The sequence below is a fragment of the Nanorana parkeri genome, unplaced genomic scaffold (genome assembly GCF_000935625.1).
Source record: "Nanorana parkeri isolate BGI_ZX_2015 unplaced genomic scaffold, ASM93562v1 scaffold236, whole genome shotgun sequence".
Lineage (NCBI taxonomy): Eukaryota > Metazoa > Chordata > Amphibia > Anura > Dicroglossidae > Nanorana > Nanorana parkeri.
In genome coordinates, this window is record NW_017306504.1 from 1,386,424 (window position 1) to 1,410,678 (window position 24,255).

At 38.8% G+C, this 24,255-nt stretch overlaps 1 protein-coding gene across 1 annotated transcript in view; it reads right to left on the minus strand.

Moving 5' to 3' along the window:
* The window catches only part of AGBL1 (ATP/GTP binding protein like 1), a 465,946-nt gene that overhangs the window by 354,174 nt on the left and 87,517 nt on the right, over positions 1-24,255 (minus strand). Inside the window, 2 exon segments of the mRNA XM_018556368.1 lie at positions 7,406-7,559; positions 13,269-13,407. Coding sequence (XP_018411870.1) covers positions 7,406-7,559; positions 13,269-13,407 — 293 coding nt within the window.

Below are 24,255 nucleotides of genomic sequence, written 5' to 3' on the forward strand. Positions count from 1 at the left end.
AACACCAATCACAAATATCACAGAGCATCTAACCCTCCTCTACTCTATAAAATATAAAACAAAAGGCTTTGGCATAAAGGGCTAAAAGTTCCTCTACACTATCCTGTTGGAGAAAGTACAAGAAATTATAAAAATAGAAAAGCTAACAGCCTCCTATAAAAATATGGAAGAGAAATTTAGAACCACCTGGTCCACTGGTCCACATGGATACACTTTATTAGTTAAGCCCACCTAAATAACCTCAGCAGTTATTTAGTTCAACCATAATAATACGTAAGGCAGGTGGAACATAATTGTAAAATTCAACTGGATGCAATCAAAAATGCCCAAAGGTTAGCCCATCAGGGTTAACAGAGCAGCATATCCAAGACCTATCATAATTGCCTACTAAAGAAAAAATGAATTAAAATGTTTAAAATGATGTGCTTATACACACTGCTAAATTTGTGTTGTTGGGATGTACATGATTATGTCGTGTGGAAAACACATTGCATCCGTTTTAAAAAATCAGTCATAGGAAAACCAATGCATAGTAGTCAATGTGCGGGAGAGGGAAGCGGGGGAAGTCATGCTGAAATGTAAAAAACAAGCTCTTCAGGAAATCCATGGGTAAATGTTCAAAACATCAAAAAGAACAGGAGTGCTTGCTGCAGTACACAGATATCTATACCCAACATAATCAAAGGACCGTCATCTATCAGATAAAAAAATTAACATCGAAAAAGCTTCTGTTGGAAAGTCCCTTGTGCCTCCCCCATGATCTATCTGTATTTCCTCAATAGCCATCCCGCGTAGCTCATGTATCTCGTGCTTATGTTTGACAAAATGAATAGCTACTGGCTTACTCATATCCCGTTCCTCACCAGAGGAGACCTTTTTAATAGCGGTCCTAATGCCACTACAATGTTTTTGAAATCTTCTTTTGAAAGGACCCTTAGTCTTGCCCATGTATACCAATGAGCTGGGGCATTTGAGCATATACACGACATAGTCAGAGTTGCAATTAAGGTAACAATTAATCCGATATCTGTTCCACTTATGGGGATGTAGAAAGTATTCCCCTTCAATAAGTGCATTGCATGCGTTACAGTTGTAACATCTAAAGCAGCCCATCTTGTTGGACATTTTAAACATGCTCCTTACATATTTTTCCCTGGGGTCAGCCTGGATCAAGTGATCCCATAGTGTTCGGTCATGTCTATACAGCTGCAATTGTGTTGTTTTGATCACCCGTGCTAGGCCCTTGTCGGCCATCAGGATATTCATGTTCCTAGTACTGGATCTCTTTATATTATGTGACAGGTGATGATAAGTCTGTACGAATGGGATCCTATCCATATCTTTGGGAACCCCCTTAGACACAAACCTTTATTTGGCCCGTAGCAAGGTGTTATCGACTACATGCCCAGGATAACCCCTCTGGAGAAATTTCTGGCGCATATCCTCAATATAAAAATAAAAAATGTATAAATACAATAAAACCATGTATTTTAACACTCATACAGATAGCTATGGCTGTTGCAATGTACACACACACACAGCTTCAGTGCTGTACAGGATCATGGCACTAGCTGCAATAATACGTATTTTTTCTGAAAAAAAAGAACTACCCTGGCACAATGATTTCAAACGAAAGCACCCTTATCACTGTTACTATCTCTGCTGTCTGAACACATCTTGAGTTCCAAGCCACACAGCAAATTAACTTGTTATTAAGATGGCTTTAAAAGGCCTTATTATCTGAAGTCAAATCTTTTGGATCGATATTCACACATGTGCATATTCCCTCCAAATCAATTAGCACAATTATAGTGTCGAGAGTGCTACAATCCTAGCATCACAAAATGAAAAGGAAGCAAAACAAAAAGCATTGGAAGCTTTGCAACGTTTGGATAAATTACTTACAAGATCTGATTTGTCCTCCGCTAGAAAATATGTCATGTTTAGCTTTAAAAAGTTACTCCAAAATAAGTCTCGGCCTTTGTAATTAACATTCAGCATTGGATGCATTGAACATAGAGACACAATTATAATACATTTAAGTCAATAATTCATAAACTATAATGCATTATTAATCAATTATCAAGGCCTGAATGACTTTTAATGAGATAAAGATGATGTGAGCACTAAGCAGTTGAATTATATTGATTTAATCAATGTGCTTAATTAAACTGTGTACATTCTCTTCAGGATCATTATTTTCAATATCCAGTGCAAGTGCTTTCCTTGATATTGTGCTCTCTTAAGTTCTCTACTCAGTGTTGGTCTTCTTTTTTCTTAAACAAGCATATATAGAAGTCAGAATCCTCATTAAATAAATGACTAATTGAGTGCAAAAGCCATTATGGGTGAATTAGCACATTTACTTTCATGCAGTGACACAGGCTTATTACACAGCAATCTTCTCATATTGGGTTTTAATATTATCTTTATGATCAGGGCATGCCTTGCCTCCTTCTTCCTGAAGCAGAAATTAATATGATGCTCTGCCATCCATGACACAAATCAAGATTTGTGCACAAGTTGCACACTTGTAGGTACATGTCACTGATGTATTTAATGAGAAACATGAGAGGAACTGCCAAACTATATTGAGGGAAAAATATATTTATCATCTATATGCAATTCATAGGTATTAGTATCTTCCTCTCAGATTGGAAAAAAAATTAACCTTCCCTGGAAACCTGGAGCCTAGTCACATACTTTACCTATCATGACACCTGATAAGGTATCTGATATTGCTGCATACTAAGGTAGTTATTATTAGGGATGCACCAATACCGTTTTTTTTGGTATCCAGGCCCGGTATTTTTTGGGGGGGTACTCGCCGATACCGAGTACCAATACCTGTGCCGTGTGCCCCAATTATCAGGAAGTCAGACGGCAGGTCATGAACCAGCTTCCTGATTGCCTGGGAAGCCAGTGTTCTATCAAAAGAAAACCGGCTTCACTTGCCAAAGCTGCCTGGCTTCCTGACCAATCAGGAAGCGGGGCAGCTGGTCATGATGTGCCATCCGGGTTCCTAAATGGTCAGGAAGCCAGGCTGCCTAGCAACAAGTGAAGCCGGCTTCCTAGCAAATCAGGCAACCGGGTTGCACATCATGACTCCCTGCTTCCTGATTGGCTAGGAAGCCGGCTACACTTGCTGCTAGGCAGCCTGGCTTCCTGACCAATCAGGAAACCGGAAGGCGGGTCATAACCCACTGCTGGCCTTCATGATTGGAAAGGAAGCAGGCTCCATGCTCCCTCAGCTCTCCCTCTGACCGGAAGTTCTGGTATCAGAGGTAAGTATCGGAGCATTTGGGCGAGTACGAATATCGGCATCGATACCATTATTAGTATCGGTATCAATGCATCTCTAGTTATTATGACATGTTTCTGTCTGGGCGTACTCTGGTCTTACTGAAATTGTAACAATAGTTGGACGTACATCGTTCCAGTGCAGTGGTGCATTGATTTCCCACCTGACAGTGCCTGCATAGTTTGGGCACCAACTTTACTTAGCAGAGCTTGTAGTTTGGGACCAATGGAGTCTTTCCTCTCTCAGGTAAGCAACCACTACTACCATTTATCACCATTTAGAAGTCTGTAAGAAGAGGTATTCTTCCCACTGACAACTAATGTAAGGGGGCACTACACTGGCCACCAATTTAGGAGGGCATTCTTCTCGATGACGTCCAATGCAAGGGGTAGTCTAACCAATAACCCAAATGTAATGGGGTATTCTTCCCACTGGCCACCAATCCAAGTAACATTTTTCCGACTGACCATCAAAGCAAGGGGCATTCTTCCCGGTGACCCTCAATGTTGTGGAAGGGGGGGATCTTTCGACTGACCACCAATGTAATAGGGCATTTTTTTCCACTGGCCACTAGTGTAAGAAGGCACCTCTCCCACTGACCACCAAAGGTGTACAGTACTTTGCCATTGACCATTAATGTAAGTGGGCATGTTTCCTTTATTTATTATGTTTTAGTTATTAAAAGAATCTCTATAATTGCACTGCCTGCATTTGTTTTCTGTCCATAATTATTATTTCATGAAAATAACTGAAAATTATTTTGATAAAATGTCCCACTCTGAATGGCAAATATGCTAGGTACACCACTTCATCTATAGAAATAATCAGATGTATACATAGTAGAATTTGTTATCTGTGGAAACACTCTGATGTGTTTCCACAGCACGTTGGTCTTAAAGGGATATTTTAATTTTACTCCTATTTTCTTTTTTTCTAGTTTTATTGTATTCCCTATGGCATGAGTCTATATAATACAAAGATGCTCACTACAGGGGGTATTTTCACATTCCTGTCAGATTTTTATACCTGCCCATGACCCCATTCTGCTCAAAGCAACATAAAAAACATTGCCTGGAGCTCGAAACCTGGCTTAAAACTTTTTTTTTAAATGACTGTTGAGATGGGCTGATATATATACGATCACCAAGGCTTCCATCCTAGCTAGGCACTAGGTTTGTATTTTTTTTCCTTCCTAAATGTCAATAAAACCTTTTTAAATTAAATGTTATGGTGTCTTTGAAAAAGCCCTAACTAAAAATGTACAAGTGACAAGCCAGTTAAGTAGCATTCTGGATTTATTTAACTTACCACAATTTTTTTCATATGTGATTAACCTCTGGCAGCACAGTTTATGAAGCTGGCTAAGAGCTCGCAATAAGCATTAAATCTACTAATTTCTTTTTAAGTACACAAAGTACACAAATGCTGTCGTAAATAGCCCAGTTCCAACTTTCCACCTTAAGTTTCTAGATTCTGTTAATGTTCTACACCCTTGTGTTTTGTATTTGCTAGTATATTTCTATTGCGCTTTGTACAGACCAGTAACTGTAGATTTGGACAACCATATCTGTTGTAGATGAAGCTACTGTCATCCTGTCAACAAGACATCTCCAGCAGACAGTCTGTACATACATTGGACCATTACACTGGATTACATTTGTTGCACCCTGTAGGGTTAAATGATTATGCAGACACAATGTGATTAATGTGTTATATTTCAGTGGGGGTTACCTAAATTATTACAAATTGAGATCCCAGAGCCAGAGAAAATATTCCCCTAAAGGTATCAGACTTCAGCAAGAGACAAAACATAACAGAGGTTCAAATCCATTTCTACACTATAAAAAAAAATTTGGCTAGAGTTTTACTGTAAAGTCCATCTCTGGGCAAAACATAAACTTTTTACTTTCTCCTAGCAATGTGTTTTGCATGTACAGTGCCTGCAGTGCATGGGTGATGCAGAGCACATTATCTTCCCATTTTCGGCATCTGCAATGAAGCTATTACATTATTAGTGGTTGCTCATGCTACAATTTAAACCCAGATGAAGCATGTAGCAACCAGTTGGTTGAGTTGTACAGTTGTTGCCTTTCTGTCCCAATAAAGAGGCAGCCTTGACATGCAAAACGGGAGCAGTTATTCCTCTAATATTCCACAAAAAAGTAACCATTTAAAAGTCCATTGGGGCTGATCAGCTGAATACCTGGCAGGGCAAACAGTTTGCTCATGTCCAAGATCAATAGTTTCAGAGGATTGCCTCTGTCTATGTATTATGCAGTGGTATGTGTGCACTGGGTTCTGCTTACCTAAGTCAGGCGTTCACTTGGTTCTGTTTGACCATGTTAGGCATGGACGATGTCCTTCCTCTATTAAATTCATATTAATTTGATTGAATAAATGAATATTAAAGTGACATTAAACTCAGGAGTTAAACCTTAAAAATCCATTCAAGTACCTTACTTACAAAAATGTAGCTTATTTGTTTATCATTCAGCTGTAGATCCTCAACTCCTGTCTGGATCCATTCTGATACCTTTGTTCCCCATGGTCCCTGTGTGTGTTGTAAAGTAACCACCACTCCAAGCTAGCTCCTGCAGTAGACTATAGTTGCAATACAAATCAGTAAACTAAACATGAGATTGTAGTCCATCATGGGAGTGAGCATGGAGCGTTGGCTACTTTACAGCGCACACAGGGACCATGGGGAACAAAAGTAGCCACCCTCCAGAAGGAAGGACAGTGTCGGCACCAATTCAGTGATGATTTGAGGATCTACAGCTGAGTGATACACAAATAAGATACAATGTTGTTAATAGTTAAGGTACTTGAATGAATTTTTAAGATTTAATTCCTGAGTTTAGTGTCACTCTAAAATTAGATATTAAATTATTGTAGAGGCCTTTGCGGCCAGCTTCTTTTCTAGAGGAATTATTCTGCAAACAAATGGTAATTCTCTACAACATGCCAGGATATGCATGACTCTTTCAATCATTAGAAAAAAACGTAGAAATCTCAACTTTTTCTAATTTTGTCTTTACAGTCAAGGCAAGCAGCTTGTTTTGCTGAGATGCTAGTCACAACAGTTCTGGCTGACAAAAATCAAACCCAGTCTGTGTTTGTATGCCACTAAACAAAGCTTTAGCAATTTTTTGCAGTACATATGGGGGTATGTAAACACCAGCCAAATGCACACAAACAACATTGACAAAATGATAAAAACATCATAAGTCACTAAAGCATTAACATAAACAACGCATTGTAATGGTGAAGGTATTTTGATATGAAAAGAACACAATTTGCATGTATTAAACAGACAGGACATCTGATGGTTACTGCCATTTAGATTCAAATGTGAGGTAGGTAAGAATATATATATATATCTATCTATCTATATATATATAATAAACCCAATGGATTTCAGGTTAGGATGGATGGACATGGCTATAATGACCCACCAGCTTCTTATATCTCTTGGAGAGTCAAGCAGAAATATGTCTTGATGGGACTACCTTGTGCTCGCCATTCATCATGGGTGAGATGAGGTTTCCCATTCTGGCCACTTGATTTATTAAGTTTATAGACTTTTTTATTTGTTTTACATTACTGAGGATGTGGTAGAGTCAGCCAATCCCCATAATAGATATTGGCTATAGAAGAATGTAGAACAGGGAACTCACCCCAGGATCTTAGAGTCATGTAACAAAACCAGTGAATGACTTAAGTCCCTTTCTTTAACCATAACCTTATATCAGAGACCCCTTAAAAGCCGCATGTATTATTTTTCCTGCTGCATAAAAAGCAACAGAATGATATGAATGGTTAATGCTTCTCTGTAAAGTATAAAATAATATCTAAGCTACATAAATGAAAAGAACAAATAAGAACAAGTCTCTCTTCAGCTATTATCCTAATAATCCTCACTGAATGCATATCAGTGGTTTTACTCTATTTACCACTCCACATTTTGTTATATTCCACTCATTACTAATTAATGCTTTCAAATAATCTGTTCAAGTGTTAGCTTATATTTCCCATGAGTTTTAGTAAATAAGATATCTATATAATTTAGTTTTTTTTTGCTGTATGCAACTTGTCTTTACTTACAGAACTCTTCCTTGTAATTCTTAGACCTTGACTTGGGCATGGCAGTGATGGTGACAATAGGGCAAGGGTTTCCACCCAACGTGTCACACAGGGTCTGTTGCTTGAAGTACACTCTCTGAGGATCATATCTGTGTTCCAAAAGTTGCAGGTGGGACTAAAGAAAAAAATACATTAAAGAATAAGTCCATCCCAAATTAAAATTTTAGTTATAGGTGGAGGCTGGATGTCTTAGTTAGCTACTTACATCTCCTGGGAACTTCCAATTATATAAGAGTTATATATATGTATGTAAAACAAATAAACAAATCGCACCCTCTCCTAGTGTATTAACATTTATTAAAAAGGGTAATAAAAATTAACATAACACTACTCACATAGAGGTAAAATGGAATGAGCAATAGGGTACAGAGCAGGTCCCAGAAAAGACTGACTAGCTGACCTGTTTTGGGGGGAGCTTCTCCCTTTCTCAGAGCCCTGAGTAGTTTTGAGTGAGCTTACCCCCTTCCTCGGAGCTCTGAGTAGTTTTGAGTGAGCTTACCCCCTTGCTCAGAGCTCTGAGTTGTTCCAGGGAGCTTACCCACTTCCTCAGAGCTCTGAGTAGTTTTGAGAGAGCTTACCCCCTTTCTCAGAGCTCTGAGTAGTTCCAGGGAGCTTACCCCCTTCCTCAGAGCTCTGAGTAGTGTCGAGGGAGCTTACCCCCTTCCTCAGTGCTCTGAGTAGTGTCGGGGGAGCTTACCCTCTTCCTCAGAGCTCTGAGTAGCTTTGAGGGAGCTTACCCCCTTCCTCAGAGCTCTGAGTAGTGTCGAGGGAGCTTACCCCCTTCCTCAGAGTTCTGAGTAGCTTTGAGGGAGCTTACCCCCTTCCTCAGAGCTCTGAGTAGTTTTTTTTTAAAATTGACAATTTTTATTTTGAAGGTTACATATAGAAAATACAAAACTTACGACATCATTTGAGGTATCCAGCGCAGTCGACATTTAGCTAGAGACAGTTATACATACTTTGTTTTATTGTTCTAGTAAAGCGTAGAAGGTAGGATATTCCCCATCTGCCATTCTACCCTATGGTATGTCGTACTTATACAGCAAATAACATTTCGTACAAGCTGTTCTTAGCTCTGAGTAGTTTTGAGGGAGTTTACCCCCTTCCACAGAGCTCCGAGTAGTTTTTATGTTAATTTGTATTACTCTGTTTAGTTAATGTTAATACACTAGGAAAGGGCACTGTTTGTTTATTTTATATTGTTTATATTGTTTATATTGAGGATACTTCCCAGTGGTCTTGAGGACGGCAGCCTTCTCCTTCAACGTTTGATGTATAAAAACCCCTCATGCTGAGTGATGTGGTGTAATTTTTTCTGGTTATTTGGAAGAGGTATGGTGTGGCTAAAATCTCTGGCAATGGTTTTTTGTGTCTCACTGGGAATTTACCTTCGCTTCCTCTTGTGAGGAAGTGAGAAGAAATGTTCCAAAAGATGGTAAATCCCCCCTCAGACAGTTGTTATAAGAAAAGTGTCCCCCTCTGAAAGATTTCCTCTTTTTTTCTGATGCAGGGATCACTCAAACTTTTCTCTGACTGTCAGGCCCGGTGACAATGACCACCAGGAAAAATGCAGAGGGTGAATCTTCCCAGAGAAGAAAGCCGCTTGCAAGTAAATCAATATTTAAGTGAGGAGATGACCTCCAGTGATTTTGAGACTCTGACATGAAGCAACGTAGCGGTAAATCTCTTATTTTGTGCATTTGCGCAGTTCCATTGCCTTATTTAACAATGCTTTACCTGGTGCCCATGTTATATTATGAAGCCATTATTTTAAAGCTGCTCATCTGCTTATATTTTGTCTTCCCTGCCCCCCCCACTTATTAACATGTTAATGACATTTTTAAATAAAACCGTACCTTTTTATCACATACTCTATTATTCACTGCTGAGCCTCTGTGCTTCTCTGTGCAATGCAGTGTAGAGATATAATATATGCAGGGTGATCATGGCTGGTGGGGGAGGGGGGGCAGCAGGGTGCTGTTCGTAGCTTCCCAAAAACCTCACAGCACCCTGCCTCAGTACATCTCTTAAGAGCCATCAGCCCTGATGAAAGTTGTGGGCTGACTATAGAGAGGATGCAAATCTCAAAATTGCGTAATGGGTGGGTGTCAATCTGGAGTTCATAGGCAGGCTGTGTTTTTATGCAGACCACTCTGGGTAATGCCCACATGTGATACTGAGTCTCTGTGATTTGAATAACTGAAATCAAATAAATGAAAGCCAGGAAGGAAAGGACAAGATGATGTTTGATGTGTCCCAGCCTGGAAATGAGTTGGTCTCTATCTGAAGTGCTATAGCTTATAATGGACATTTTGCTCACAGTATGCAGTGAAATCAGAGTAAGCAATTTCAGTATGGTCCCTTTCACAGGGATTGATCAGAGAAATATGGAGCGGATGCCACCATTGAAGCATTCATGTCCGTATAGTTTTTACCACCACCTTGTGGTGGAGGAAAGAACTGAAACTGCCGGACCCCATGTCGCTCTATGGGGAATCAGATGTAAGCAGACATGTGTCTGTTTACATCAGATTACCCCAAACTGGCATGATCAGGTCTAGTGAAACAGATCTTTGATCCATTTGTTTTTCTGGACCTGGCCGGAGTCGGGGGTAGCTGGGTGTAAGCGGATGCCTGTCGTTTTAATACACAGGTGCCCATGGACTTGGTTGTTCTTCTCTTTTCTCTCCTATCAGCAGGCCGTTTGTCAGCACATGAACAGATTTGCTCCCTATGCTGTTTCTCCCTCCCCCAGTCTGAGCTCTGCTATACAGGGAACTGCAAGAGGCTATTACTAAGTAAAATCCAGGGACTTCCAATCTTTGCATTGAAAAGTACAATACCTGATGTATTGATGAATACAGATCTGCATTATTTTGTGTCTTATAGTATATGTGACCTGGAGTTCTACCTTAAATCTTTAAAAAATATACAAATGGCCTGAAGCTCCCGCAGCTGTAGTGCTGTACAATATTATGCCACCCTCAATACAGCTGATTAATTTCAGTACACAGCTGTCATTCTATGAAATAACCAGCATTTTCTTAGGCATAAAATAACACATTAGACAACTAATCACTGCCATATGCTTGACATGTTTTCTTAAAGCAGTATTAAACTCTCAAACTTTTTTGCAATAATAACTCCAGATCTAATAAATGTGCATTGCCCAGCAAAGTATTTTGTGTTATACACTTACAGTCATCATGTTTCCAAACAGCTGCCTCCAACTCTTTCAGCTCAGCTTCCCTGAACTTCCTGTCTAGTACAAGATCACAATGCACACAGCAGTTTCCAGCAGCTGCCCATCTGCTAACTTGGAGAAGGTTGTCTTCAGTGTTGCCCTCCTGTGAAGAATCGCAGTGTATCTACCCTTTGAAAATGAACTTAGGCACCAGCGACTTTGTTTGAATATCGTGAAAATAGCCTGCGACATGTTGAGCTTTGGGTCACGGGAGGAGGCTAGTATATGTCCTCCTGTGACCCTAAAGAGAACTATGGGAAAAACACTTACCCCATAGTTCTCTTTTAAATACAATCTGAATATAAGAATAAGTCTCGGTTTATCACATGTTGTAAAATACTAACACTTAAAAAAAAATACTTTTAATAATAAAAAAGTTGAAATAAATAATAAAGTATGTTATTGGATAAGGCTGATAATCTGAACAATAGAAATGTCATCTGAAGTTGGACATTCCTGGTACTAAGCACTAAGTATTTAAAACGGTGAAAACACGATATCAGTTTACTGTCAGGAGAATAAATCTAGAGCATACATGCCAGGGCTTCCAGCAATAACAAGGAAACGCTTCTCATCCTTATGCTGGTAGTGGTGAAACAGATGTATACTGACATATTGATTTGTGCAGTCTTACTATAGCACATCATATCTGAGTAGAGAAATAGGTTTCAGCCTATGTCTTATTCAGATCACCTCCCAGACTAAGCAACATAGATGATGAGCCTGTCATGAGACAGGTTATCCACACGTTGGCCAAAGCACTACACAGGCTACAGGACTCTGACTGCCAAATAGCTAACAGTTATACATCCTTAGCTAAACATAGCCTAGCAATGTGAGTTCAGGTAGTCAGAAAGTTAGGATTTGCTATTTTATTGGGAAAATCTGGACATGTCAAAGTGTATCTAAACACAAGAACAAAAATGTAATTAAAGTGATAAAAAAGTCAAAAGTTTTTTTTAAGCTATGTGAAATGATGATTGAATCACTTACAATGGATGCTGCTTCTTGATGTTTAAAAGTTTTAGCTTCCTGCAGAATCAGCTGGTCCCCTGGTATCCTTTTTAAGTGGTAGCTCTTTTCCCTTGCAGGAGAGCCACCCTTGTGTATGTGTTTCTCCACAAACACACAGGTACAGCAAGACAAGTCATTCCCCTGCTCTCTGCCCCCACTCATCCTTCCTTGCTTCTCCAAGCCATAGATCCACAGCTGTTGGAGACTGTGATGTCCCTTGTGATTTAGTAATTAACAGGAAGTTCATGGAAACCAAGGTGCCTTTATCATTGATTACGGCTCGCATTAAAAATATCAACCTGATTGCCCCTTAAACCCTTAAGGTGACACTAAACACAGGTGTTAAACTTTAAAAAAAGTACCCTAACTATTAACAAAAATTTAGCTTATTTGTCTATCACTCGACTGTAGATCCTCAAATCATCTCTGAATTCATGCAGACACTGTCCTTCCTTCTGGAAGGTGACTGCTTTTGTTCCCCATGGTCCCTGTGTGTGTTGTAAATACAAAGCTTGCTCCTGTGACTACAATCTTAATACTTATTAGTAAACGAAATGTGAGATTGTAGTCCATCACAGGAGCGAGCTTGGAGCTGTGGCTACTTTAGAACACACATAAGGACCATGGGGAACAAAAGTAGCCACCCTCCAGAAGGAAGGACAGGGTCAGCACCAATTCAGAGATGATTTGAGGATCTACAGCCGAGTGATACACAAATAAGATACATTTTTGTTAATAGTTAAGGTACTTAAATATATTTATAGATTTATCTCCTGAGTTTAGTGTCACTTTAATTGAGACCTTCCCTAAACAAAATATGGGAGTTACCATTGTTGACCTCCATCTGAGAATACTAGTTGCTTGGCTGGCTGTTATCCTGACCCACTGTGTTCAATACTAAGTTGCTGACCCAGAACAATAAAGCAGTTTAGCAAAGTCAAAATAATGACAGAAGTCCTTATTTGCATGTCTGTTCTGGGGTAGGGACTCAGCATATTGAAGCCAGAAGTAAGAAGATCATCAGTGATAGCCTACATATTTCATTGAGGAAAGGTTTACTTTAAGGGCCCATTCATACCATGTCCGAACCAGATCCAGACCAGAATATTTTTTTTAGTCTGCTCAAAAAATGCATCCCCATGAATTCCTATTGTATTCCTATTGCATTCAGTTCCAGAATTTTTTTTCAAAAGTACTGCATGCACTATTTCCTCCGGTCTGGAACATGCCAAAACACTTGCAAACACGCCCAAAGACACTGGAATGCACTAGAAAGACAATTGAGACAAACAATGCACTGGAACGCACAGGAATGCATAAAAAATGCTCATGGCCACGCATTCAGATCTGGCCTGGAGATGATGTGAACACGCCCTAAGACGACTTGTCTACATATACCTGGAATTCCACTTTAGAACTGAAAGGCAGTTAATATTGGTTTGTGTTTTAGTTATTTTTGAACTGTACTAACATCCTCTAGTAAAGTTAGAGATTATCTAATGTATATCTAGTCAGACTGGGCATTTCTTCTGCAAATCATGTGCCAGCATGGCCACCTGAGCTTACCATAAGTGCTGAGTAAGTGTAGGGGTAATGATAAGCCAAGTAGCAGACGTCATCGTAGTGGGGAAACTTCACTGTAAATGTTAAAGTATAGTATCTTCTTCTTTTCTTTGCCTCACATGCCCGATAACAAAATGCATTTCTAGGAGAAGAAAACAGTCAAATAATCAGTTTATATTAGAGCACCCCTCACCTGTTCTTGTGAGAGATGTGATCAACGTTCAGACTGGTTATCAAGGATCCGGCTGCTCAAAGCATATCTCAGCCCAAAAGCAAAATTGTAATAGGACATTGCAGATCATAAATTCTTAGATGAAGTGGGTGCTTCAGAGTTTTTTAGGCTTTTTTTCTTTTTCGGCACCTGGTGATCCTATCAGGAAGTCTGTAATTTTCAACTTCCTTTAACAGAACAAGCTGTCCAGCAAAAGTAGCAGATAGAGGGTTGAGACAAACCATCTAACACTGACAGTGAACTTTTATTCATTTATGTAAAACGTTTATCCCAAAGGAAAGTAGAAAAACTGTTGCTGCAACTGCTTAAAAAGTGATAGCTTTAATTTTAACCAACTCCATCTAAATCTGCTGGTACTTCTAATACTATCCTCTCCACAGGGTGACAATGCTGCTGTCCATGGGGTCGCTCTGTTGCTGCTCCATAGAGTGGAGACACTCTAAGTCTGAAAGTGTGTTACTGGCCAGATCACCGGGTGAAAATAAAGATTTTTAAATATGTTTTAAAGTGACACTGAATTCAGGAGTTTAACCTTAAAATGCATTCAAGTACCCTATTAGCAAAAATGTAACTTATTTGTGTATCACTCAGCTGTAGATCCTCAGTCATCACTGACACTGTCCTTCCTTCTGGAGGGTGGCTACTTTTGTTCCGCATGGTCCCTGTGTGTGTTGTAAAGTAGTCGCCTTTCAAGCTCGCTCCTGTGATGGACTACAATCTCAGTACAAATTAGTAAACTAAACATGAGATTGTAGTCCATCACATGAGTGAGCTTGGAGCAGTAAATACTTTACAACAAACACAGGGACTATGGGGAATTAAAAAAAACACCCTCCAGAAGGACAGTGTCAGCACCAATTCAGAGATGGTTTGAGGATCTACATCTGAGTGATACACAAATAAGATACAGTTTTGTTCATAGTTAGGGTCCTTGAATGCATTTTTAATAGTGTCAGTTTAAGTGACACTATTAAAGTTTAGTAGTCACTTTAACTCAAAGCACCAGTGCATATTGTACAATCCTATGTATTTTGGTGAATCAGTATCAAAATTAAAAATTTCACAATCATAATGTAAGAAAATTTGACTGAAACACATATTGTATCCATACAAATTGCAATTTCAATGTGTCAATGTCATATCTACTTGTTCTGTTATGATGACTGCATTGGATGAATTGACATAGAACACATGTGGAAACCTGGACTGAGGGAAATATGTAGGCTGCCATTCTGCAAATGCAATTTAGCAGGCCCTCATGCTTTTCTTACAGCTTCAATACGTTTTGAGTCAATGACTAGTAACAAGTGTGTCAAGAAGCAGTTTTTACTTCACTTGCATTTTCTTACAAAGTTAGTCTGCATGTATTTCTTGGTATAGGTTTCCATTAAGTAGCATTTCTGGGGTTGCAACCTTATTTTTGGTTAATTATTAAATCTGCTCAGCAGTTCCTGCTCTGTTCAGCTTTATTTAGATTTGGATAGAGTGGTGAAGGGTTAGAACCCTTGTCAGATTTTTATTTTTGTCTGTGATAATTTCAGGAAAAACTGCCCTCTTATTGTCCTGAGGACTACTGTCACTGGAACTAAAAATAATGGAAATGGCAATTCTCTTACTGGTAAAACCCCTTTATTGTGCACCTTGCTTTAAAAAGTTAGTTTTAAATTGATTGGAGCAGTTGTCATTTTTGTTTTCCTTGCCAGATTTGGTGCGAGAGTACACTGGAGGTCTTCATCTGCCATTGTGCTGTGCTGTGCTTGTGCTGTGTCCCTGTGCCTTTAAGTGGGAATGGGATACCTCCATGCATTCTTGCCTTTAATCTATTCACTGCTATATATGTTCCAAAATGGAAGCACACAAAGATTCAAGTTAGGGAATTAGGTTAAAGTATAGGTTAAACTTAGGGACCAAACCTCACAAAAGGGCCTTGATGAGGCAGTGTGGCTTTCAAGTACATTTGCAAATGTATGTCACTGAACCCCTGTTTTACATGCAAATTTATGAAACAATGTACGTTTGTTTTTGTTTTTTGTTTTTTTCTGGCTAGCTGGTAAATGTGTGTATTGTGTTTAAACTTGGAAGTTAATTTAAATAAATAGTTATTAAATATAAAATATCTGTCTCTGCTTTTCAGACCTCTCCACAGAAATACGTATGAAATAACTCTTTTTTTTAAATCTTATAAATCAACACTCCTGTGTTCCTATCTAGATAATTGTACTGTTGGGTCTCATTCATGATGAATAGATCTGCCACATGACATAGGTAAGTGCTCCAGCAGATAACAGCATATACAGGGATAGTGTAGGACATAGATCAATTGCAAAAGGTACTGTTTGTAATATATTTGCAAACAAATGGTCAGAATTTTCCAGCACAAGGGATAGACACAATAAGGACCTCAATGTAGAGTAAGACAGCATTATAAATGCCTAGCAGTAAAGAGGTAGCAGTAAGAGGAGAGGGAGTGACAGCCTTCTGTGTGCTGCACAGGACAGAAGATCAGTAAGCATATACGTTACAACATATTTTTGGACTGATGGCTTGTAGAGTGCTTACCCATGCTAGGTGTAGATAACAGCCGCATTTATCATACAAATAAATGGAGCTTGTCAAATGTTTGCTAAAGTGTGAAAATGTGGGATGATGAGCTGCATCTGCCTGACACGGCTCATTGCTCATCCGAACAAACTCTTACAGACCTATTCACAAAAGGGTGAAGGGTTTGGAGAAGGCAGGAGAAGTGAACAATCTAGGACAACATAACTGAACTGGAAAGTGAGCTAAATTGGAGAAGTTTTCCAGTTCAGCTATATTGGCCTAGTTTGTTCACTTCTCCTGCCTTCTCCAAACTCTTCACCCTTTTGTGAATGACCCTGTTAGTGGTACTTGTGGAATACCTTTGGAAACAGTCAACAGTTCACATTAGAATTCCACAGACATTAGGACACACCACATAGTAACATTACTTCATCTATAGTATGTTAACCAGAACTTAAACAGGAGCACTTGAATAAAATGGTTTAGGGAGGTATTTATATAGGGTCCAATAGCTGTGCAGGACACTTATTTTAGTAAATTTTTGTTCAGCAGTTATTCAACCTATTTATAAAAGACTGTTTTTTTCACTTGGATAATTTGTCAGTTCACAAATATCTCATGTTCAACAATTTATAGTTGTTTTGGTATATTTATGTGAATTTTATTCATAAAAAAATGCAATGAGTCCTATAAAAATCATATGATAATGTTATAGAGACCAACATATTTACTCCCCTTCTGACTATTTGTTCCTGTTTGGCAGCTGGGTTTACTATGTTTGTCCAAAAGCACATCACTTTCGTCCAAAATCCTTCATATTTAAACTTTTCCAGCTTGCTCGTTATATGTTTTACCTCTTCTCCAAAATGCACTAATTTATAAAATGTACCTATTTACCAAAATGCACTCACTCAAGACCTACCACCCAAACTCATATTTTGTCAAGACCATGCCCTTCAACAAATCCCAGCAGATTTGAAGTATGTTTTTTGTGGATTGTGTTAGGGTTGGAGGCCCCTCAATATTTACCAACAATGCAGGAAGACATAGATTTTTAGAAAACTAAAAATACCAACATTTTGAAAATTGCAGTCTTTGATTTTGGGAGGATTCCCTACCTATGCCATATAATGTCTTTGGTCAGTTAAAAGCAGTGGTCTCCAAAGTACAGCCTGCTGGCCGGATGCAGTGCTTTGCTAGCCTTTAACCAGCCTTTGGGGTACTTTTCCTCTCTCTGACAACAAGAACAGGATACATTTCCTCCCACTGCCCTCAATGATGAGGTACAATTCCTTCAACTGACACCATTGGTAGGGCACTATTCCTCCCACTGACATCAATGGTGGGGCACTAATCCTAATGCTGTCACCATTGACATGGCACTATTCCCCCCAATTACCTACTCTAAATCCTGGACAAGTTTGTAGCAATTTCAGGCCTTAAAACAAACCTCTCCAAATCCATGCTTATAAACGTCTCCCTGGTATTGAAAACCCTTCAGTCAATACAGCAAAACTTTAACTTTGTACAAAAAGTCTAGATTTGCATATCAATAGCCACACTACTAAAGCAGAACTAAAGTCAGCTGCTCTTTACTCTCTGGTGATGTGAAACTCATGGCAAAATTGTACAGAGCTGCACATGTGCATCTCAGTGTACATTTTGAAGAAACTTGCTATCCAGCTGGTAAGCCTCTTCTGTAACCAAAGCATACCTGCTACTTTTAAGACTATAGTCAGCTTAGGCTGCATGTATTATTGCCCAATCACACCACTGAGCTGTGGTAATGTACCCATTACCGCAACATGTGGCAAGGCATATTACATGTGTTGGTGCAATGAGGTGCCATTCAGAATGTACCTTGCTGAAGGATGTGTGTTGCAGCACAGTGCAATGCATGACAACGCACTAACATGTGGTCCACTTCCATAAATGGTACATGCACCATTTATGGTGCCTTTCTGGTGCATTAGGCAGTCCATTCAAATGAAGGGTCTGCTTTACTCATTGCACATTAATGTACAGCATAAAAAAGTAGACATGCAACCCCCGCACAAAATCATTTAGGGGTCTATTCACAAAGCTGCCGTAGGCAGCCGAGTGAACCACCTACCCAAAGTGAAGTGAGCTGAACACTGTTCGGCTATTCACTTCAGGCTTGTACGGCTGATTTCAGCCGTATATTGGCTGAAATCAGCCGTACATCCAATTTTTCTTTTTGGATCTAGTCAGATAGGGTTCTTTAATTATAAATTAACAATTATTTTGGGGGGTTTTATTGGTCATTTTACACTCTCCTACTGCTCTTATCAACTCTCTACTCCACAACATGAAGTCACGGGACCGTGCCTGTAATGCAAACAGCCAAAAAAAAAAATCTGATTAGCCAGAGAACAGTTACATGTTTAATTTAGTTTTGAATAAAATGCGGAGGGATCTGAATTTTCGTTAAACGTACATTTGGAGACGTTTGCATTTGGACACTTTTGAATTCGGAAATTCAGATGCATTCGAATGCCTGCCTTTAACAACATTTGTATGAATATCCATTAGGAAAGAAACAGAATTTACATGTCTATAAAGAAGTAGTCCATTGAAAAACTGCTGATAGAGAGGATTCAGAAGACACCACTATGTTCACTGACTTTGGGAATGAAAAGGTTTAATTTAATAAATGCAGTTATATAATTTAGTATATGAGTACTTTGTTTTTGTTTGTTATTTCACAGTTTTGTGAAATAACAAACAACATCTGCAGGTAAACACGGAGAACAATATGAATTAAGGCAAGTAAAATAAAGGATTTAGAATACCGAATATTATCGTTACATATATTCACAACATATAGCTATCAGAATACAATATTGTTTGCAATGGTTGCCTTTGAATACAGTAACACTTATCTTAGAACAAAACAGCTGCTATCATACAAACAGTAAATCTAGATTGGGTAGGTATGTCTTTCTTTCAACCAATGTACTGTCATGGTGTGTGAAATTTAAATCCTAAAAACATGGCCACTATTTTGGTGGATGTGTTTAGTTATTAGTAGAAATGTCACTCTGTGTTTCAAGTGAGAAAAGAAGTACATGACTCCTTTGTTGGAACCTCTGCTCCAGAAATGAGGTAAATACTAACACCTGTTCATGAACATTCTTCTGTCAGGAAGCACAATTTTCTTTGAATATGAGACCAGCCATTACGTTCACTTTGCAAATAACCATTAAACTAGATTGTACCCACTAGCACATTTCAAGGCAATTTCTCACACAGCACCAATTATGCTGTTTTCTAACCTCCTTGGTTGTAAGAGTATTGTGCGAAAGTTGTCTGATAAATTGTATCATCTCTGTTGTACCAGAGAACAAAATGAACTGTGGTAGGAAGTGTGAAAGCTGTAATTTTAGTTTTATGTCATCTCTTGAGCAGTCTTGGAGTTACTTATTCAGTGCTGCTGCTAAAGCAATAAAAAAAGGAAAAGGCTAAAAAAGACAAACAGATGCTAATAGTTACTTGCAGCAACTCCGAATATAAAAACTTTTACACATTAGCTGCACTTATGGAAACTGTGCCTTTCCAAATTGCCATTCACATGGGAGAAAACACACACCTGTACATAGTTAAAAAAGTTATTAAATAAATTCTAGTATTAGTTAAAGCAATGTGTTCCACAGGTTGTATTGTTTAGGTTGTACAGTAATTTAAATAAGCAACATTAAAATGAAAATCTAAAGTTTACATTAAATGGACATCATTGTGGCAAAACAATGGATACATGGTTACATCCCCCTGTTTCTTTGTCAATATTTCTACCAAATCTTGAGATTATCTTATGTGTGTGAGAGGTTCTCGAATCTGCTGGCCATACACTGTTTGGAGCAATAATGGAGGCAGGCAAAAAAAATTTCCTCAGTCACTATTGTTCAGCCATAGATACTGTATGTGACACCAGCAGTCTCTGCATTGCAGTCCATCTCTTCTTCCCTTCACTCTCTGTTGACATGAACAGGAATGTTCAACCCACCCCTATGTCAAATTCCCTTAGTGAACAAAAAATATATTTTTTGGTAAACCTTAGCAAATGATGCACACTAATGAAAGCACCACATACAATATGATTTGGTAACTTTATCCCTTAAGTATTCAAATGAGATATACATTTGGAGCCAGTCCTATTTAAACATTGGATACTAAACTGGGTCAAAATGCTACCTCTAACATTGTAACCAAACTTCATCCATTCCTTCCAGGCAAGCAGAAAATAATATCCACAAAAAAACTCAATTTTACCCACTTTGCCCAGAAATTTTATTACTGTCAGTTGATATGGAGAAAATCTTTTGACACGCTCTCCTAACCATCTATGCATTATACACTCTAAAATATGGGAATTAAGGAAAACTTTGAAACCGTGCTCTGGGCTTTTCATCTGGTTCTGACAGCCATGTTGATACATGATGACCAATTTCAAATTAGGTAGGAGCATACACTAGTAATGTTCATTATTATTGCTACTTTTTGTCCTAACACTTTTGAGCCTTTGGCTCAACATTTGCGACAGCCTAAAGATAGAAAGGGCATAAAGACAGCCAGTCTAGACAACAAAATGACTATTTGCTGACAACATTCTCTTTAATATCACTTTACCCCATATTTCACTCCTTTGCCTACTGTAAACCCTGGGCAGGTTTGTGGCAATCTCAGGCCTTAAAGCAAACCCCTCCAAATCCATGGCTTTGAATGCCTTACAGGAATCGGGAAAAGTTCAATACTGCAAAACTTTACCTTTGGTTGGAAAGACAATCTACCCTACCTAGATATCCATCTTAACTCTCAATTGTAGACTTAATGCCCTCCTAGAAGCTTAGAGCCACTGAATTACAAAAAGAAAAATCCTCTGTGGGTCCCAATGGACGTAATAAACTGTGACCCAGCAGCAATCTCCTCATTGATATGGATACTGCCTAACCTACTCAGCTGTAAATTTAGAGGAGGTCTAGAAATTGGCATATATGCAAATTATTACAATGAAGCACATGTACCATACCTCACCCTACTGCATTTCAAAAAGGAAACCTGTGTGTCCTAATAGACGCAATAGACTGTGACCCAGTAGTGATCTCCTTGTTTATTGTGCCCTGCCATGAAAGAAGCCTTAACAATTTGGGATTCAACCAAATACTGTGGAGACTCCTTTTACCTCACTTTCCAGTATTAGACATAATTAGATGCCCCGTCTTCCCTCCGTGAATAGGATACCCTACCAGTTTTAGATTAACTGGAATTAAGAATTTCCAGTATTGGGAGGCATGGCATCATGATCAATAAAAAACTGACCCATTGTTACCCATAATAAGCAAAAAATGTTTTTGGTCCCCATGAATAAAATACACAAAGCCCAGTGACGTGCAAAGCTAACTGTAGCAATCACTGCTCTCACTCCAGGGGTTGAAACCTCCCTATTCCAAAGCTTCCAGTGCACCCCGCCCCAATCATTCCCTTACCTTTACCCTGCAACTCCCCTTCCTAATTCTTCAACTGACCTAATACTTTACAAATATACAAATAATCAAACAGCGTTTAGTACTTGCAGAAACACAACACTATTTTGCATATGCTGCAAGACTGGGGGGTCTATTCACAAAGCTGCCGAGGGCAGCCGAGTGAATGACCGATCAGAAGTGAAGTGAGCCGAACTATTCACTTCAGGCTGGTACGGCTGATTTCAGCCGTATATCGGCTGAAATCAGCCGTACATCGAGGTCTCTATGGCTCAATATTTACTTCTACGGCTGTGTTGGAGTTTCTAATCTGCATCCCACAAACACTGCAGTTATTTTTTTTTAAATAAAGTTGAAGAAACCAGTTATAAGATAATGTGCTGCCCTCTATCTCTGAAAATGCCTGGCTTTCATGCTAATGCAAGGGTTTTATTAATTCCTGCATCATTTACTGACTGACAACATGTCTGCAAAAAGGGCATTTTTACTTAACACTTACTTGCACACTTTTTCCAGGTCCTTCACTGAAAAATGCCAGACAACTAGTATTTTCCGAAAGTGATCAACAATTGAGTCCTCCCTATTTCTCTAATGACAGGTTTCCGTTCAATAAATCTCTCAATTGGACAACATGCCATCCAGGGATAGCTATAAGATATATTATGCCAATCATAGGGCAATATGAAACTTACCCATCTTAAACTAATTGATTATTGCCATACTGGCTCCAGAAGACTGCAGTACATTCACCTTTCACATATTACTGCCTAGACTATGCTTCTGTGGTTTATTTTTTCCCAGCCATGCCAACCTCTTTCGAACTATGTAATCAATACCACATATATCTTTATCACAAGTTCCTCTAAACCCATACAGCTATAATTGTTCTATAACACATGCAGCAGTGGGCATAATTTACCATTTCATCCAAAATTAACCACACTGTCTTATAGGTTCCGTTATTATGCTTGCTATAAAAATGAATTGGTCTCAGCATTTTAGAAAGCTGCCTGATTGAGAGACTTTTAGTCATGTGTATAAATAATTTTGTCAAGTAAGCATTTTAAAACCAGCCATATCTGATGACATATGTCACTAATTACTAGCACTGAAGAGAGATGAGGCTAAATGCACTGCGATGCAACTTGCACACTTCATACACTATGTATATTACAGGGAATAGATGACTTAGCACATTTTATGAAAGGCTTTCTGTTTTATTATCCATTTAGAGTATACCATCCCTGTATTGGTGCTTCATAACATTTTTTTCAGCTAAAATCATGACATATATTGGCTAAATTATTTGACATTGGTCCCTGTAGGAGACTCAAGACAAGGTTCAAGTTATCTGAACTTATGCACACATTTAATTAATCAAAATACATCCCACCTCTAAATAGAAGCTATGGGCTTATTCAGAAACATTCTGCAAATGGAAATAGTGTGCATTAGTGCATAGTGACCAATCAGGAAGGGATATAAAAGTGCTAAAATAGAAGCTGATTTCTTGTCTCTAATGTATTATTGCACACCAAAGCTTGTCACATGTAAGGGTTGTCTGCTAACTCTCACTCTATGAAATCTACTGATGTGCACAACATCTACAGAATCTAACTTCTGGAAGTGCTGCAATGCATGATTGAATAATGAGGTGTCCAGAGGACTTTATGGCTAGGCTGAAGTGCCTAGTTTAGATAATTGTGCCGAAACAGGACAGTCTGACCATTTTAATGTAGTTCTTTGGTATCTTAGGTTTTTGCCAAGGACATGGAAGTCCAGTGTAGAAGCCAAAACACAGTACAAAATTAAGGTAAGTAGTTACATAAAGATCAGGGAAGTTGGAGTTTGAGCCACATCAGGGCAGCAGAGTCAGTAAATAAATCAGCCTGAAATAGCAAACAGAATCAAACTCATTAGCCAACTAAACACTTCAACTGTCAAGCAGGCTATGTATTGTATTGCCCTTTTTTAAAGCTGATCTCCAGGCAAGCAGCTAAACACAAAGATGGTATATATACTGTATATGGGAACTTTTTTACCTGTCAAAAGATTTGTATGTTTGTCCATTCAGTTCTAAGATTTACGCAACTCTGCCAGACAGTGAAGCCCTGTCAGGCAGGGTAAGAGTTTAAATAATTTATATGGGTCTTGTCCCTCCCCTGGCCTGTGATTGGACAGTGAAAGGAGGAAAAGCACAGTAAAAGCTCATGTATCTGTCACTCTGCCCTCTCCTCCTATAACATTGTTTCTTGCTAGCACATGAGCACTGGAGCACACCTGACTTGCTCTCTATGCTGCTTCACTTTCTCCCAGTTTGAGGTCTGCTGTACATGGGATTGCAAGAAGCTGATACCAAGTCAGGGTCAGTTACTTACATTGCTTACATTTTAAAACTACATTAAATTATATATTAATGAATACAATGCTCCATTGATTAATGTATCTTTTACATTAGCTTTAAATGAGCGTACACCAATCAAAGTGTGCAGATACTAAGGTGGGTGCACATCCTGCCATTCATGTGCATGGGTCCACTTAGGAGATAAATAAAGCTAGTCTTCACATTCTAGGACATGCTAAGGGAGTATGGAGTGCAGGAAGACACACGGCAGTACCAGATGGTGGGCAGAAGTACCTAACAAATTAGTAATTGTGTATGGCTCTCAATCAAATAGTAGAGATCTAAGTACTCAGCATTACGCATTATAAAGGC